The 13,889-nt window shown below is 41.0% G+C and overlaps 1 protein-coding gene across 4 annotated transcripts in view; it reads left to right on the top strand.

The window, feature by feature from the left end:
* The window catches only part of c20h18orf21 (chromosome 20 C18orf21 homolog), a 104,013-nt gene that overhangs the window by 34,932 nt on the left and 55,192 nt on the right, over positions 1–13,889 (top strand). For all 4 annotated transcript variants that reach the window (XM_059945557.1, XM_059945560.1, XM_059945558.1 and 1 more), the window contains one exon: positions 43–242. In XM_059945557.1, the coding sequence (XP_059801540.1) occupies positions 43–242 (200 nt within the window). The remainder of the gene's footprint in view (positions 1–42; positions 243–13,889) is intronic.

The following is a 13,889-nucleotide window of genomic DNA, read 5'->3' as shown; positions in this document are numbered from 1 at the left end:
GTTTTTGAACCATTTTTTATTGATCCTTTGTTTATCCTCCAGATGGGAAAATTAAGTCCAGTGGAGTGTGTAAGCACTGCTTTCAGATCCTTCATCCTGAAAACCATCGAGTGCATCTGAAACCCAAAAAAAAGATAACGACACAGACAAGGAAGCTACTACAACATAAGGCAGCCAATTGGAAACTTACCCTCAAACAGCTACGGAAGCTATGGAAATATGAGAAGTCCCAAAACAAATTGGTGAGATCTGTGACAACTTTTCAGCCACTATATATCTAGTTTTGTTTTTCCCTTTTTGTTGTATATGGAGGTTCATCACGAGAGAGAGTTGGATCCCAGATGTTGGCAATTCTGAATTTGTACAGCTAAGTAAGTAAATTAGGACATGTAAAGATCTTGATTCAGGACTTTGTGCAAAATAGTTGTTGTATGGGTTAAATATCCTAAAATTGGATGTTTCTTGCAGTGAATTTAGTCCTCCTGTGGGATTGTATTAAACTTGAGCTTTATGGTGACAAGTGTCATTTCAGTTCATGTTGTTGACTTTTCTCATTTATGGAATACTTTTTCATTAGAAGGGTGGCTGTGTTGTTCTTGTCTTGGGTTCTACTACACTGATTATCTCTTTGAGAGGAATTACAGAGCTACAGTACCTGGGAGATGCCAGTCAAATGACAGAAAATGTTCATTCCATCAAAGCTCCTGTTTTTTTTGCAATATCTTGCAACTACTCGTGTTTGAAGTATGGAAGGATGAGGAAGGGGCTGATAGTTGGTCTATAGTTGGCCTGCTGGTGGAAACTGGTGCCAGCTGTGGGCTATTGCAGCCTTGAAGTGTGATTTCATTTCTTGACCACGTGTTATCTAAACTGGGGCCCAATCACTAATCGAACTTCAGTTCTATGATTTACTATGCAATGTACTAATTGGGTTCCTACAGATGTGCTTTAGAATGTGTGGGAATCAGGCTTAATATCATTCGCATATATTTGCGTACAATACATAAACATACCTATGAATTATATAAATATTTTAAAACTATGTTAAACAAGTAGTACAAAAAGAGCAAAAATAATAGTGTATAGCGTTCATAAGTTCATTTTTCATTCAGAAATCTGGTGGAGGAGAAGAAGCTGTTACTGAAACATTTTTTTTCAGACTACTGTACCTCCTCCTTGACGGTAGTAATGAAAAGAGGTCATCTCCTGGGTAATGGGGGTCCTTAATGATGAATGCCACCTTTTTGAGTCATCACCTTTTGAAGATGTCCTGAATGCTGGGGAGGCTAGTGCTCATGATGGAGCTGACTGAGTTTACAACTTTCTGCAGCTTTTTCTGATCCTGTGCTGTGGCAGCTCCATACCAGACTGTGATGTTCAATCAATTTGAGATTTGCTTCGGTGATGTATCAATTCTCCTCAAACTCAGAATGAAATATTAGCTGCTGTCACGCAGCCTTCAATTGCATCCATATGTTGGGCCCAGGATAGATCCTCAGAGATGTTGACACTCAGGATCTTAACTGCTCACCCTTTCCCCATCTGATGCCTTTGAGGACTAGTGTGTGTTCCCTCGATTTAGCCTTCCTGAAAATCCACAATCAACTCCTTAGCCTTGCTGGTGTTGAGTGCAAGGTGATTGTTGCAGCTCTATTCAAACAGCTGATCTATCTAGCTCCTTTGCACCTCCTCGTCATCATCTGAAATTCTGCCAACAGCAGTTGTGCCATTTCCCTAAATTTGTAGATAGCATTTGAGCTGTGCCTAGACACACAGTTGTGGATGTACAGAGAGTAAAGCAGTGGGCTGAGCATGTGTTGTTGATGGCCAGCAAGGAGGAGATATTATTTCCAATCTGTACTGACTGTGCTTTCCTGGTGGGGAAATCAAGGATCTGGTGGTTGCAGAGGCCTAGATTTTGGAGCTTGTTGATTAGTACAGAAGGTATGATTGCATTGGACACTGAGCTCTAATCCATAAATAGCAGTTTGACATGGGAACTATTATTATACAGGCGATCCAAGGCTGAGTGGAGAGCCAGTGAGATTGCATCCGCTGTAGACCTATTGTGGTGATCAGCAAATTGCAGCATTCCAGGTCCTTCCGTAGGCATGAGCTGATTCTTGCTATGACCAACCTCTCAGAGCAGTAGATGTGAGTGTCACTGTGCGATGGTCATTGAAGCAACTTGCCCTGGTCTTGACTATCGCTCTTTTGAAGCGGATGGAAACCTCCAACCTCAGCACAGAGAAGAAGCAAGTGAAAAAATGAGGGCATTTGGGGAAATGGTTGTGACATTCTTAGGAACACTTTCCCAGTTCTCTCACGAGTCCTTCTTTCAGTATCTTTGTTCTGTCTTCCCCATCACTCTGTAGATAACCTTTTTTAAGTTTCATAGTGTAATAGGGCTTTTGAGCAGCTCATTTGGAACAATATTTATATAATACAATTTTGTTTAAATCACTGCTATTGTAGATGTAAATATATAATAATGGCAGATAAATATATTTCAGAATCTGAATGCCCAGACAGTGATTGAAGCCAGTTTGTTGCAGCAGTTAAATGAGTTTTCTTAAGGTTGTTATAGCTGGGGGTGATGGTGGGGATAAGCTCCCACTCCCTATTAAATATTCCCAAAGCTGTGCCTCTCATAGTCCAGCTCCTAGCCTTCATGTGTAGCTTGGCTATTAAGCCCGGCAGAACAACTTGTACTGAGAGGAGAAAGGGCAAAGGTGGCTTACTGGCACCTTAAAACCAGTCACTTCAGGCAGATGAGGTTCAGTACGTCAGCCGTGGTTGGTAGCTCATCTTGGAGAAAGTAAGCTCTAATCTCAAGCCTCCTCTGCCTTGCGGCTATACCCACTCATGGGGAAGGCTTTGGTAGTAAACCATGAGGGGAAAAATCTGGAGCTGTAGTCCCTAAGGCTTGAGTTCAGTGCTTGCTGGTAACTCTTGTGATGCTGCTGGTGCCAAACTGTGTCAGTCTCTGCCATTCCTTTGGATTCATCGGCTGTGTGGAGAGGGGAGGCCTGCTACATGGACAACAGCTTGCTCTCCATATCGTGCTGTCCTGCGTGTCTCATAGCCAGCTGGGACGCAAGGTAAGTTTGCTGATCACTAGACTAGTTGCTCCATGCCATCTGGTAAAACGTTAAATGCATACCAAATGCCAGAGACCAAAGTACATTGGTGTACAAATTGATATACATGGTACCTCAGATTAGCAAAAGAACTGTTAAAGCAAGCATTGTCCTGGTGATGGCATAGGAAAACAAAGCTTCCCGGTTGTTCAATTTAAATATATACAAAATTGTTGACATGTAATCGGAAGACATGAAGACTGTGTATAGTGAGCCATATGAAAATAGTTAAAGTGTTATGAAGTTGTAGTTACAAGATTGACTGTATAAATTGGCTGGCTTTCCCTGGAACAGCAAAAGCTAAGGGTATTTGTTAACATTTAAGTGGAGCATTTTAAGAGTAGGACAAAGAACTGGCATGACAAAAGTAGACCATAAGATATAGGAGTAGAAGTGGGCCATTTGGCCCATGGAGTCAGCTCCATTCATGGGCTGGTCCAGTTCTTCCAGTCATCCCCATACAGTGATGCCCTTGCTAATTTATCTCTGCCTTAAGTACACCCAGTGACTTGGCCTCCGCAGCCGCTTGTGGCACAAATTCCTCTGACTTACGTAATTTCTTCACATCTCAGTTCTAAATGGACGTCCTTCAATCCTGAGTTGTGCCCTCTTGTCCTAGAATCCCCTACTATAGGAAATAACTTTGCTGTATCTAATCTGAATTGGAATGTTTCTATGAGATTCCCCCCCACCTCATTTTCTTGAACTCCAGGGAATACAGCCCAAGAGCTGCCAGATGTTCCTGATACGGTAACCCTTTCATTCCTGGAATCATTCTCGTGAATCTTCTCTGAACCCTCTCCAATGTCAATATATCCTTTCTAAAATAAGGAACCCAAAACTGCACATAATACTGCAAGTGTAGTCTCATGAGTGCCTTATAGAGCCGCAATATTACATCCCTGCTCTTATATTCAATACCTCTAGAAATGAATGCCAACATTGCATTCACCTTCTTCACAACCAACTTAACCTGAAGGTTAACCTTTTAGGGTACCTTGCACAAGGGCTCCCAAGTCCCTTTGCATCTCTGCATTTTGAATTCACTCCCCATCTAAATAATAATAATAACTACCTGTTTATTTCTTCCACCAAAGTGCATGAGCATACACTTTCCAACATTGTATTTCATTTGTCACTTCTTTGCCCATTCCTCTAAACTATCTAAGTCTCTCTGCAGACTCTGTTTCCTCAACACTACCTGCTCCTCCACTTATCTTTGTATCATTGGCACAAATCCATTAATACTGTAGACCAAATCATTGACATGCATTGTAAAAAGCAGTGGGCCCAACACCGACCCCTGTGGAACTCCACTGGTAACCGACAGCCAGCCAGAATACGATCCCTTTATTTCCACTGTTTTCTGCCAACCAGCCAGTGCTCCACCCTGCTAGTAATTTCCCTGTAATTCCATGGGCTGTTATCTTGCTAAGCAGCCTCATGTGCGAGACCTTGTCAAAGACCTTCTGAAAATCCAAGTACACCACATCTTTGTCTACCCTGCTTGTAAATTCCTCAAAGAATTGCAGAAGGTTTCCCAGACAGGATTTTCCTTTCAGGAAACCATGCTGACTTTGGCCTATCTTGTCATGTGCCTCCAGGTAGTCTGTAATTTCATCCCTAACAATCGATTCCAATAACTTCCCAACCAGTAGGCAGTGTTATAAGCAGTGTTGATGGCAGAAGCATCCAAGTGCAAAATTATGGCATGAATGTCAAGGCAGACAAATTTGATGTCATCCACTTTGAATCTAAGGGGAAACATTAGAGTACTTTATATCTGGTGAAGCCCAAGGTGTGGTGGGAGTTCTGTTGTCTTGGGTTTCAAGCAGAGAATGAAATGCAAAGAAAATCAGAAAGAATGGTTAAATGCTGGCCTCCAGTTGGAGAATTAATACTGTTTAACTGAGGTCCAAGTTCAATATTATATAAAGTACTTTAAGCACTAGAATCTGTTTATCAATGATAAATAGGAATAAATTGTCAATTTACTAGAATAATATCTGGTTTCTAAATATAAACTGAGGGACAATTACACAAACAAAGTTTGTATTCCCTGGAACCTGGGTGAGAACCGATTAGATTCGATTAGTTTAAGGAACTGATTCAGTGGATGGAAGAAGGTACATCTGATGATTCAGGAACCTTGGGCAGTGGTTTGTTGCTCATCAAAATTTAGAGTTAATGAAACTAAATAACAAGGGTATGTGGGCGTCAAAAAGATAACAGCGAGCCCTTGAAATTTTCTGTTGCAAACAAATATGAATAGCTTTTCCTTTAAAACAATTACTTTAATATTAAATCACTTTACGTCAAATACGTTCACAGGTCACAGGATTCAAAATCCTATGTTTTGATGAAAAGCAACAGCTAATATTTGTCCCCTGCTATGAAAAATATAATTCTCATCTGATTGTGATAGAACAGAGAAGACCAATAACATTGAAGCAAGGTATCTAGATGTCCAAACGTTTATTCTGGAGTGCAATAATTGAGCTCTGTAGTGGGGATTTTTGAAAGACAACAATTGCTGAATGTTTTGGGACATAACCCTCTTAACAATGCATTTATGGTAGTCCTGGTATTAACTAAATTTAAATATGTAAATATATGCCAGTAGTGCTTTAGAACTGATGCCATTTATTATCAGATTTACATTATTTTCATCCTTTATAATCTCAAAATAATTTGGTATTTTTGTGTATTCCAATTGCTACAAGATAGGTAATCTACCCAACTCCATGGCCACATCCCACGCAAATTTGTTTGGATTTGAAGATTGTGCCACAAATCTAAATGGTCTTTGAGCATTGAAGAGCTTGGAATACTTCTTGCAATTTGGTCAGGGTCAACCATGGATGTTGTGTCCCAGCAGTCTAGTTGATACACAAGCAAGGGCGGTGAAATATGGAGAGCAAGCTGTTGCCCCTCTCCATGTAGTTGAAGGAATGGTAGAGACCGATGTAGATTGGCACCTGAGGTGTGACAGGAGTTGCCAGCCAGCATTAAATTCAACAAAGGGCTGTTTTAGGAATTCCAAATGCAGATTTTTTCCTTGGGATTCACTCCTGAAGCCCTCCCCTTGCATGGGTATAGCTGCAAGGCATTGGAGGGTTGAGATAATAGTTAATAGACAATAGGTGCAGAAGTAGACCATTCGGCCCCTCGAGTCTGCACCGTCATTCTGAGATCATGGCTGATCATTCACTATCAATACCCAGTCCCTGCCTTGTCCCCATATCCCTTGATTCCCCTATCCATCAGATATCTATCTAGCTCCTTCTTGAAAGCATCCAGAGAATTGGCCTCCACCGTCTTCCGAGGCAGTGCATTCCACACCTCCACAACTCTCTGGGAGAAGAAGCTCTTCCTCAACTCTGTTTTAAATAACTGACCTCTTATTCTCAATCCATGCCCTCTGGTACTGGACTCTCACAACATCTGGAACATATTTCCTGCCTCAATCCTATCAAATCCTTTAATTATCTTAAACGTTTCAATCAGATCCCCTCTCAATCTCCTCAATTCCAGTGTGTACAAGCCCAATCTCTCCAATCTCTCTGCATAAGACAGCCCTGCCATCCCAGGAATCAACCTAGTGAATCTACGCTGCACTTCCTCAATTGCCAGAATGTCCTTCCTTAAACCTGGAGACCAAAACTGTACACAATATTCCAGGTGTGGTCTCACCAGGGCCCTGTACAAATGCAAAAGGACATCCTTGCTCTTGTACTCAATTCCCCTTGTAACAAAGGCCAACATTCCACTTGCCCTCTTCACTGCCTGTTGCACTTGCTCATTCACCTTCATTGACTGGTGAACTAGGACTCCTAGGTCTCTTTGCATTTCTCCCTTACCTAACTCTACACCATTCAGACAATACTCTGCCCTCTTGTTCCTGCTTCCAAAGTGGATAACTTCACATTTATTCACATTGAATGACATCTGCCAAGTATCTGCCCACTCACCCAGCCTATCCAAGTCTCCCTGTATTCTCCAAACGTCCTCTTCGCATGTCACACTGCCACCCAGTTTAGTATCGTCAGCAAACTTGCTGATATAGTTTCCAATGCCCTCATCTAAATTGTTGACATAAATCGTAAAGAGCTGTGGTCCCAGTACAGAGCCCTGTGGTACCCCACTAGTCACCTCCAGCCAGTCCGAGAAACACCCATTCACTGCTACCCTTTGCTTTCTATCTTCCAACCAGTTTTCTATCCATGTTGAAACCCTGCCCCTAATGCCATGAGCTCTGATTTTACTCACCAATCTCCTATGTGGCACCTTATCGAATGCCTTCTGAAAATCTAGGTACACAACATCCACTGGCTTACCCTCGTCTAACATCCTTGTTACACCCTCAAAAACTCCAACAGATTAGGCAAGCATGATTTGCCCTTGGTAAATCCATGCTGGCTCGGCCTAATCCTATTTCTGCCATCAAGATGTGCCACTATTTCGTCCTTAATAATGGACTCAAGCATCTTCCCCACGACTGACGTTAGGCTAACAGGGCGATAGTTCTCCGTTTTCTCCTTCCCTCCCTTCTTGAAAAGTGGGATAACATTAGCCACTCTCCAACCTTCAGGAACCAATCCTGAATCTAAGGAACATTAAAAAATGATTACCAATGCATCTGCAATTTCCTGAGCCACCTCTATTAGAACCCTCAGATGCAGACCATCTGGACCCGGAGATTTATTAGCCTTCAGTCCTACCAGTCTACTCATCACAGTTTCTTTCCTAATGTCAATCTGTCTGATATCAGATCAGAGCATTTCTTCTAGATGAACTGCCAGCGATGGCCTTTGAGCCCCATCTGTCCGAAGTGACTTTTCTAAGGCACAGTGATTTGCCTTTCCTATCAGTAGAAACAGTTCCGTTGTGCTTAATAGCTAAGCCACACATGAAGGCCAGGAGCTAGACTTGGTTGTCAGACGGACATATGTGTCGGGGAGCACTTCGGGGCCAGTGATCACAGTACCATTAGTTTCAAGATAATTATGGAGAAGGTTAGGACTGGACCCAAGGTTGAGATTTTTGATTGGAGAAAGGCTAACTTTGAGGAGATGCGAAAGGATTTAGAAGGAGTGGATTGGGACAATTTGTTTTATGGGAAGGATGTAATAGAGAAATGGAGGTCATTTAAAGGTGAAATTTTGAGGGTACAGAATCTTTATGTTCCTGTTAGGTTGAAAGGAAAGGTTAAAAGTTTGAGAGCGCTGTGGTTTTCAAGGGATATTGGAAACTTGGTTTGGGAAAAGAGGGAGATCTATAATAAATATAGGCAGCATGGAGTAAATGAGGTGCTCGAGGAATACAGGTGCCTGTAAAAAGAATCTTAAAGAAATTAGAAAAGCTAAAAGAAGATACGAGGTTGCTTTGGCAAGTAAGGTAAAAATAAATCCGGAGGGTTTCTACAGTTATACTAATAGCAAAAGGATAGTGAGGGATAAAATTGGTCCCTTAGAGAATCAGAATGGACAGCTATGTGTGGAACCAAAAGAGATGCGGGAGATTTTGAACCATTTCTTTTCTTCGGTATTCACTAAGGAGAAGGATATTGAATTGTGTAAGGTAAGGGAAACAAGTAGGGAAGTTATGTAAACTGTGACAATTAAAGAGGAGGAAGTACTGGCACTTGTCGTGGTTTCTCGTGCCCCACAAATGACTAGGAGACGCAGAAGATTCTTCAAGAAGGGTTAAACTTTAATTTTAACAAAGCTGAGACAGTCATTGAACTAGTCGCTGATTGCCCACCGATCCTTGGACATAGCATGTTTTATAGCAATCTCCTGGTTTAGTTGCATTAGCATATGCAATCGGTCTATAGTTGTGTACTGCACGTACATCCGCCACTATTGTTTCTACCCATTGACTTAATCATGTTCTAATCTACATCTCTTAGCTACCTTTCATTAACACACCATTGTCTTCTACATTCTTACTATTTCATTCTCCTACTAAATTGGGTACATGCATAGCAAATGGCAAACTCAGATTACATAATTTACATCTCTTAACTTTCTCTTATTAAGACAACATTGTCTTCTACATTCTTAGGATTTCGTGACAATCATGTTCTAATCTACATCTCTTAGCTACCTTTCATTAACACACCATTGTCTTCTACATTCTTAGGATTTCATTCTCTAGCAAATAGCAAGTTGCAACTTTTATACTCCAATACACTTTTAAGGAATATAAAAGTGGATAAATCTCCGGTCCTGACAGGATATTCCCTAGGACCTTGAGGGAAGTTGGTGTAGAAATAACAGGGGCTCTGACAGAAATATTCAAATGTCATTAGAAATGGGGATGGTGCTGGGGGATTGGCGTATTGCTCATGTGGTTCCATTGTTTAAAAAAGGTTATAAGAGTAAACCTAGCAATTACAGGCCTGTCAGTTTGACATCAGTGGTGGGTAAATTAATAGTAAGTATTTCTAGAGATGGTATATATAATTATCTGGATAGACAGGGTCTGATTAGGAATAATCAGCATAGATTTGTGCGTGGAAGGTCATGTTTGACAAATCTTACTGAATTTTTTGAAGAGGTTTCGAGGAAAGTTGACGAGGGTAAAGCAGTGGATGTTGTCTATATGGACTTCAGTAAGGCCTTTGACAAGGTTCCGCATGGAAGGTTAGTTAGGAAGGTTCAATCGTTAGGTATTAATATTGAAGTAGTAAAATGGATTCAACGGTGGCTAGGTGGGAATTGCCAGAGAGTACTGGTGGATAACTGTTTGTCAGCTTGGAGGCCGGTGACTAGTGGTGTGCCTCAGGGATCTGTATTGGGTCCAATGTTGTTTGTCATATACATTAATGATCTGGATGATGGTGTGGTAAATTGGATTAGTAAGTATGCAGATGATACTAAGGTACGTGGCATTGTGGATAATGAAGTAGGTTTTCAAAGTTTGCAGAGAGATTTAGGCCAGTTAGAAGAGTGGGCTGAATGATGGCAGATGGCGTTTAATGCTGATAAGTGTGAGGTGCTACATATTGAAGAATGCAGTAGAACAGAGTGATCTAAGAATAATGGTGCATCGTTCCTTGAAGGTGGAATCTTATGTGGATAGGGTGGTGAAGAAAGCTTTTTGTACGTTGGCCTTTATAAATCAGAGCATTGAGTATAGGAGTTGGGATGTAATGTTAAAATTACATGGTAAGGCCGAATTTGGAGTATTGTGTACAGTTCTGGTCACCGAATTATAGGAAAGATATCAACAAAATAAAGAGTACAGAGAAGATTTACTAGAATGTTACCTGGGTTTCAGCAACTAAGTTACAGGGAAAGACTGAACAAGTTAGGTCTTTTTTCTTTGGAGTGTAGAAGGTTGAGGGGGAACTTGATAGAGGTATTTAAAATAATGAAGGGGATAGATCAAGTTGACGTGGATAGGCTTTTTCCATTGAGAGTAGGTGAGATTCAAACAAGAGGACATGAGTTGAGAGTTAGGGGGCAAAAGTTTAAGGGTAACACGAGGGGGAATTTCTTTACTCAGAGTGGTAGCTGTGTGGAATGAGCTTCTAGTAGAAGTGGTAGAGGCAGGTTCAGTATTGTCATTTAAAGTAAAATTGGATAGGTATATGGACAGGAAAGGAATGAAGCATTATGGGCTGAGTGCAGGCCAGTGGGACAAGGTGAGTGTAAGCGCTGGCACAGACTAGGAGGGCCGAAATGGCCTGTTTCCATGCTGTAATTGTTATATAGTTATATGGTTAAGTTGTTTGAGACACTGGCCATTTGGAGGGTTTAATGGGTAGTTGGAGCTTATTCCCCCCCTACCACCCCCAGTTATAAGAACCTTAAGGACCATTCTTACCAAAAAGAACTGAGATTTTCTAGGAGATTGATTTTGGTTGACATTTCCAACATCTTCAGTTTTTTTTAAATTTTCACTTCTTAAAGAAAATAGAGATTGAAGGTAAGTGGTTATAATTTTATCTTTGAATTTTTGTGAAGATTATGTACCTTAACTATTTTCAGTTAAAAGATCAGATTTGCCTTCCACTTGGTAGGCATCTTCAACTCTCAAAATGTGATGGTTAAACTTCAGATTTTGCTTGCTCTGCCTTAACATCATCGAGGAATGAATTTTGATGTTGTTAATTGGTAAAGTAAGTCAACGATGCTACTTGGAATTTCTGAGCAGCTTGTAATCTGGAGTGGTCTGCTATAAAATAACTTCTTTTTTTTAGTATTTAACTGTCACACAGTTCTTGGGTTCTTTTTTATATTGTACTCAACTGAGGAGGTGATTCAATACCATAACCCCTCTTAAGAATTGCTTTCAGGTAGCGCTAATTAAAGTCATTGATATCTTTCTATTTGTTTTCCCTCTTAATCTAAAATTGCTGTATGTTGTGCTGGCCAAAATCAGAAGCATAATTAATGGAAGTGCATTTACTGCCAAAGTCAGACTGAATCAGACTAGACTAATCAGATAAAATTTGACATGTAAATATAATTTGCTAAGGCAGTGCACTCAACTGTACTGAAACTGTAAGGTTACATTTGTAAACATTAATTTCATTGACAGTTCTTAATGAATTTTGCTCAGCGTGAGAGTTGTTTGCTCAGTAAATTGATTTTTATTCCTGATTTAAGTTGTAAGTTGCTCCCCCTAAATGCAGCCAAGATATTTTATTTTAAGGTTCTATTAAATACACTGACAACTTTGAAAGAAAATGTTGTGTTGAAATTGTGCATCTGTAGCCATCATGCATGTGATTCAGACTGTCAGACCTCATTACCATTGTTAACCTTCACACTTATTAAGCACATTTTTATTCATGCATGAGGTGAGGATGGCCATTTAATGGCCATCCCTAATTGATCTTTAACTAAAAAGCTAATGCTTCAGATTCTTTGTTTTATGGGGTTGGTTATTTCAGGATTTTGAAATAGCAGTCATTTAAAATAAAAGTGTACTTCATGCCAGAATGCTGCATGATTTGGAAAGCTTCTTGCTGTTTTTATTCTTCTTGCCAGTAGAGATAATGGGTTTAGAAATTGCTGAAGAAGCCTGGTTTCTGCAGTTCATTTTGTAGATGTAGTATGGTGTCCTATTCAGATTCAGTTTATTGTCATTTATAAACTACAAATACAATGCAGTTAAAAAATGAGACAACGTTCTCTGGAATGATATCACGAAAAAGCACAAAACAGACCACACAAGAAAATCCACATTACGTTTGGTAATCCCCAATCCAGAGTCTGGAGAGGCTGCTGTGTATCGATATCGCGTTACCATCTTAGCATGTTCCGGAAAGGAACTACAAACCCATCAGACAAACCTAAAGCTACAAGACCTACACAAAACCATATAGTTATATATAGTTATAGTTAACACATAGTTTCAACAGTGCAAAGCAATACCATAATCTGATAAAGAGCAGAGTTTAAAGAGTTAAAGAGTTTAAAAGAAAGTCTCAAAGTCCCGACAGCCCATCATCTCATGCAGATTGTAGAAGGAAGAAAAACTCTTCCTGCCATGAATCTCCAGCGCTGCAGCTTGCCGATACAGCACTTTGAGAGAGAGCCCTGACCACAGCCAACTCCGAGTCCGTCCGAAAACTTCGAGCCTCCGACCAGCCCTCCGACACCGAGCATCATCTCTGCCAAGCGCTTCAACCCCGGCACCGGCCACTAAGCAACAGGCAAAGCCAAGGATTCGGGGTCTTCCTCCCGGAGATTTTTCCAATCGCACAGCAGCAGTGGCAGCAAAACAGGCATGTCAGAAGTTTCACCAGATGTTCCTCCGTGCTTCACATGTCCGTCTTCATCAAATCAGGATAGTACACGGCTCTCTACTTGACAGATTACAGATATTCATTCCAAAGTGGCCGCAACAAGCTGGAACTCCAAAGCAACACACACAAAATACTGGAGGAACTCAGCAGGACAGGCAGCATCTACAGAAATGAATAGTCAATGTTTTTGGTAGAGACCCTTCTTCAGGACTGACAAGGAAGGGGGAAGATGCCAGAATAAAAAGGTTAGTGGAAGGAGAGCAGTCTAGCTGGAAGGTGATAGGTGAAGCCAGGTGTGTGGGAAAGGTCAAGGGCTGGAGAAGAAGGAATCTGATAGGAGAGAAGAATGGACAGTAGGAGAAAGGGAAAGAGGAGGGGACCGGGGGGGAAATAAAAGATCTGAGTGGAGAATAGAGGAGGGGAGGTAGAATTTGTTTACTGGGAGGTGAAATCAATGTTCATGCCATCAGGTTGGAAGGTACCCAGATAGAATATAAATTGTTGCTCCACCCCCTTGAGTGTGGCCTCATCTTGGCACATGTCAGAATGGGAAATGGGAATCTGAATTAAAATGTTTGGTTACCGGGAAGTCCCACTTGCGGCAAATGGAGCAGAGGTACTTGAAGAAGGTCTGTCGTAAATTGCCCACCTTTTTATTCTGGCACTTTCCCTCTGCCTCCTCACTCTTGAAGAAACGTTTTGGCCTGAAATGTCAACTGTTTACTCATTTTCGTAGATGTTACCTGACCTGCATTCCCCCAGTATGGAAGCAACATACTTGGTCACTTTGTCTTATAACAACAAAAGATAAATCAAAGAATATTGAAATACTTGGAGTGACTTGATTTTCTCTGTAATTGGGGGTGGGGGGGGGGGAAATAAGGGCGTCTATATGTATAAAAATAGTTTAGTTCATATGGGTGCCCTGATTTCCCCTGTAATCTTTAGTCCTGTCAAAAAAATCAAAGGAAAATGGCTTTTTGACT

Source organism: Hypanus sabinus, chromosome 20 (assembly GCF_030144855.1).
Source record: "Hypanus sabinus isolate sHypSab1 chromosome 20, sHypSab1.hap1, whole genome shotgun sequence".
NCBI classification, from domain to species: Eukaryota; Metazoa; Chordata; class Chondrichthyes; order Myliobatiformes; family Dasyatidae; genus Hypanus; species Hypanus sabinus.
Note: the sequence above shows the minus strand (reverse complement) of the source record. Positions and strands in the feature narration are given on the sequence as shown.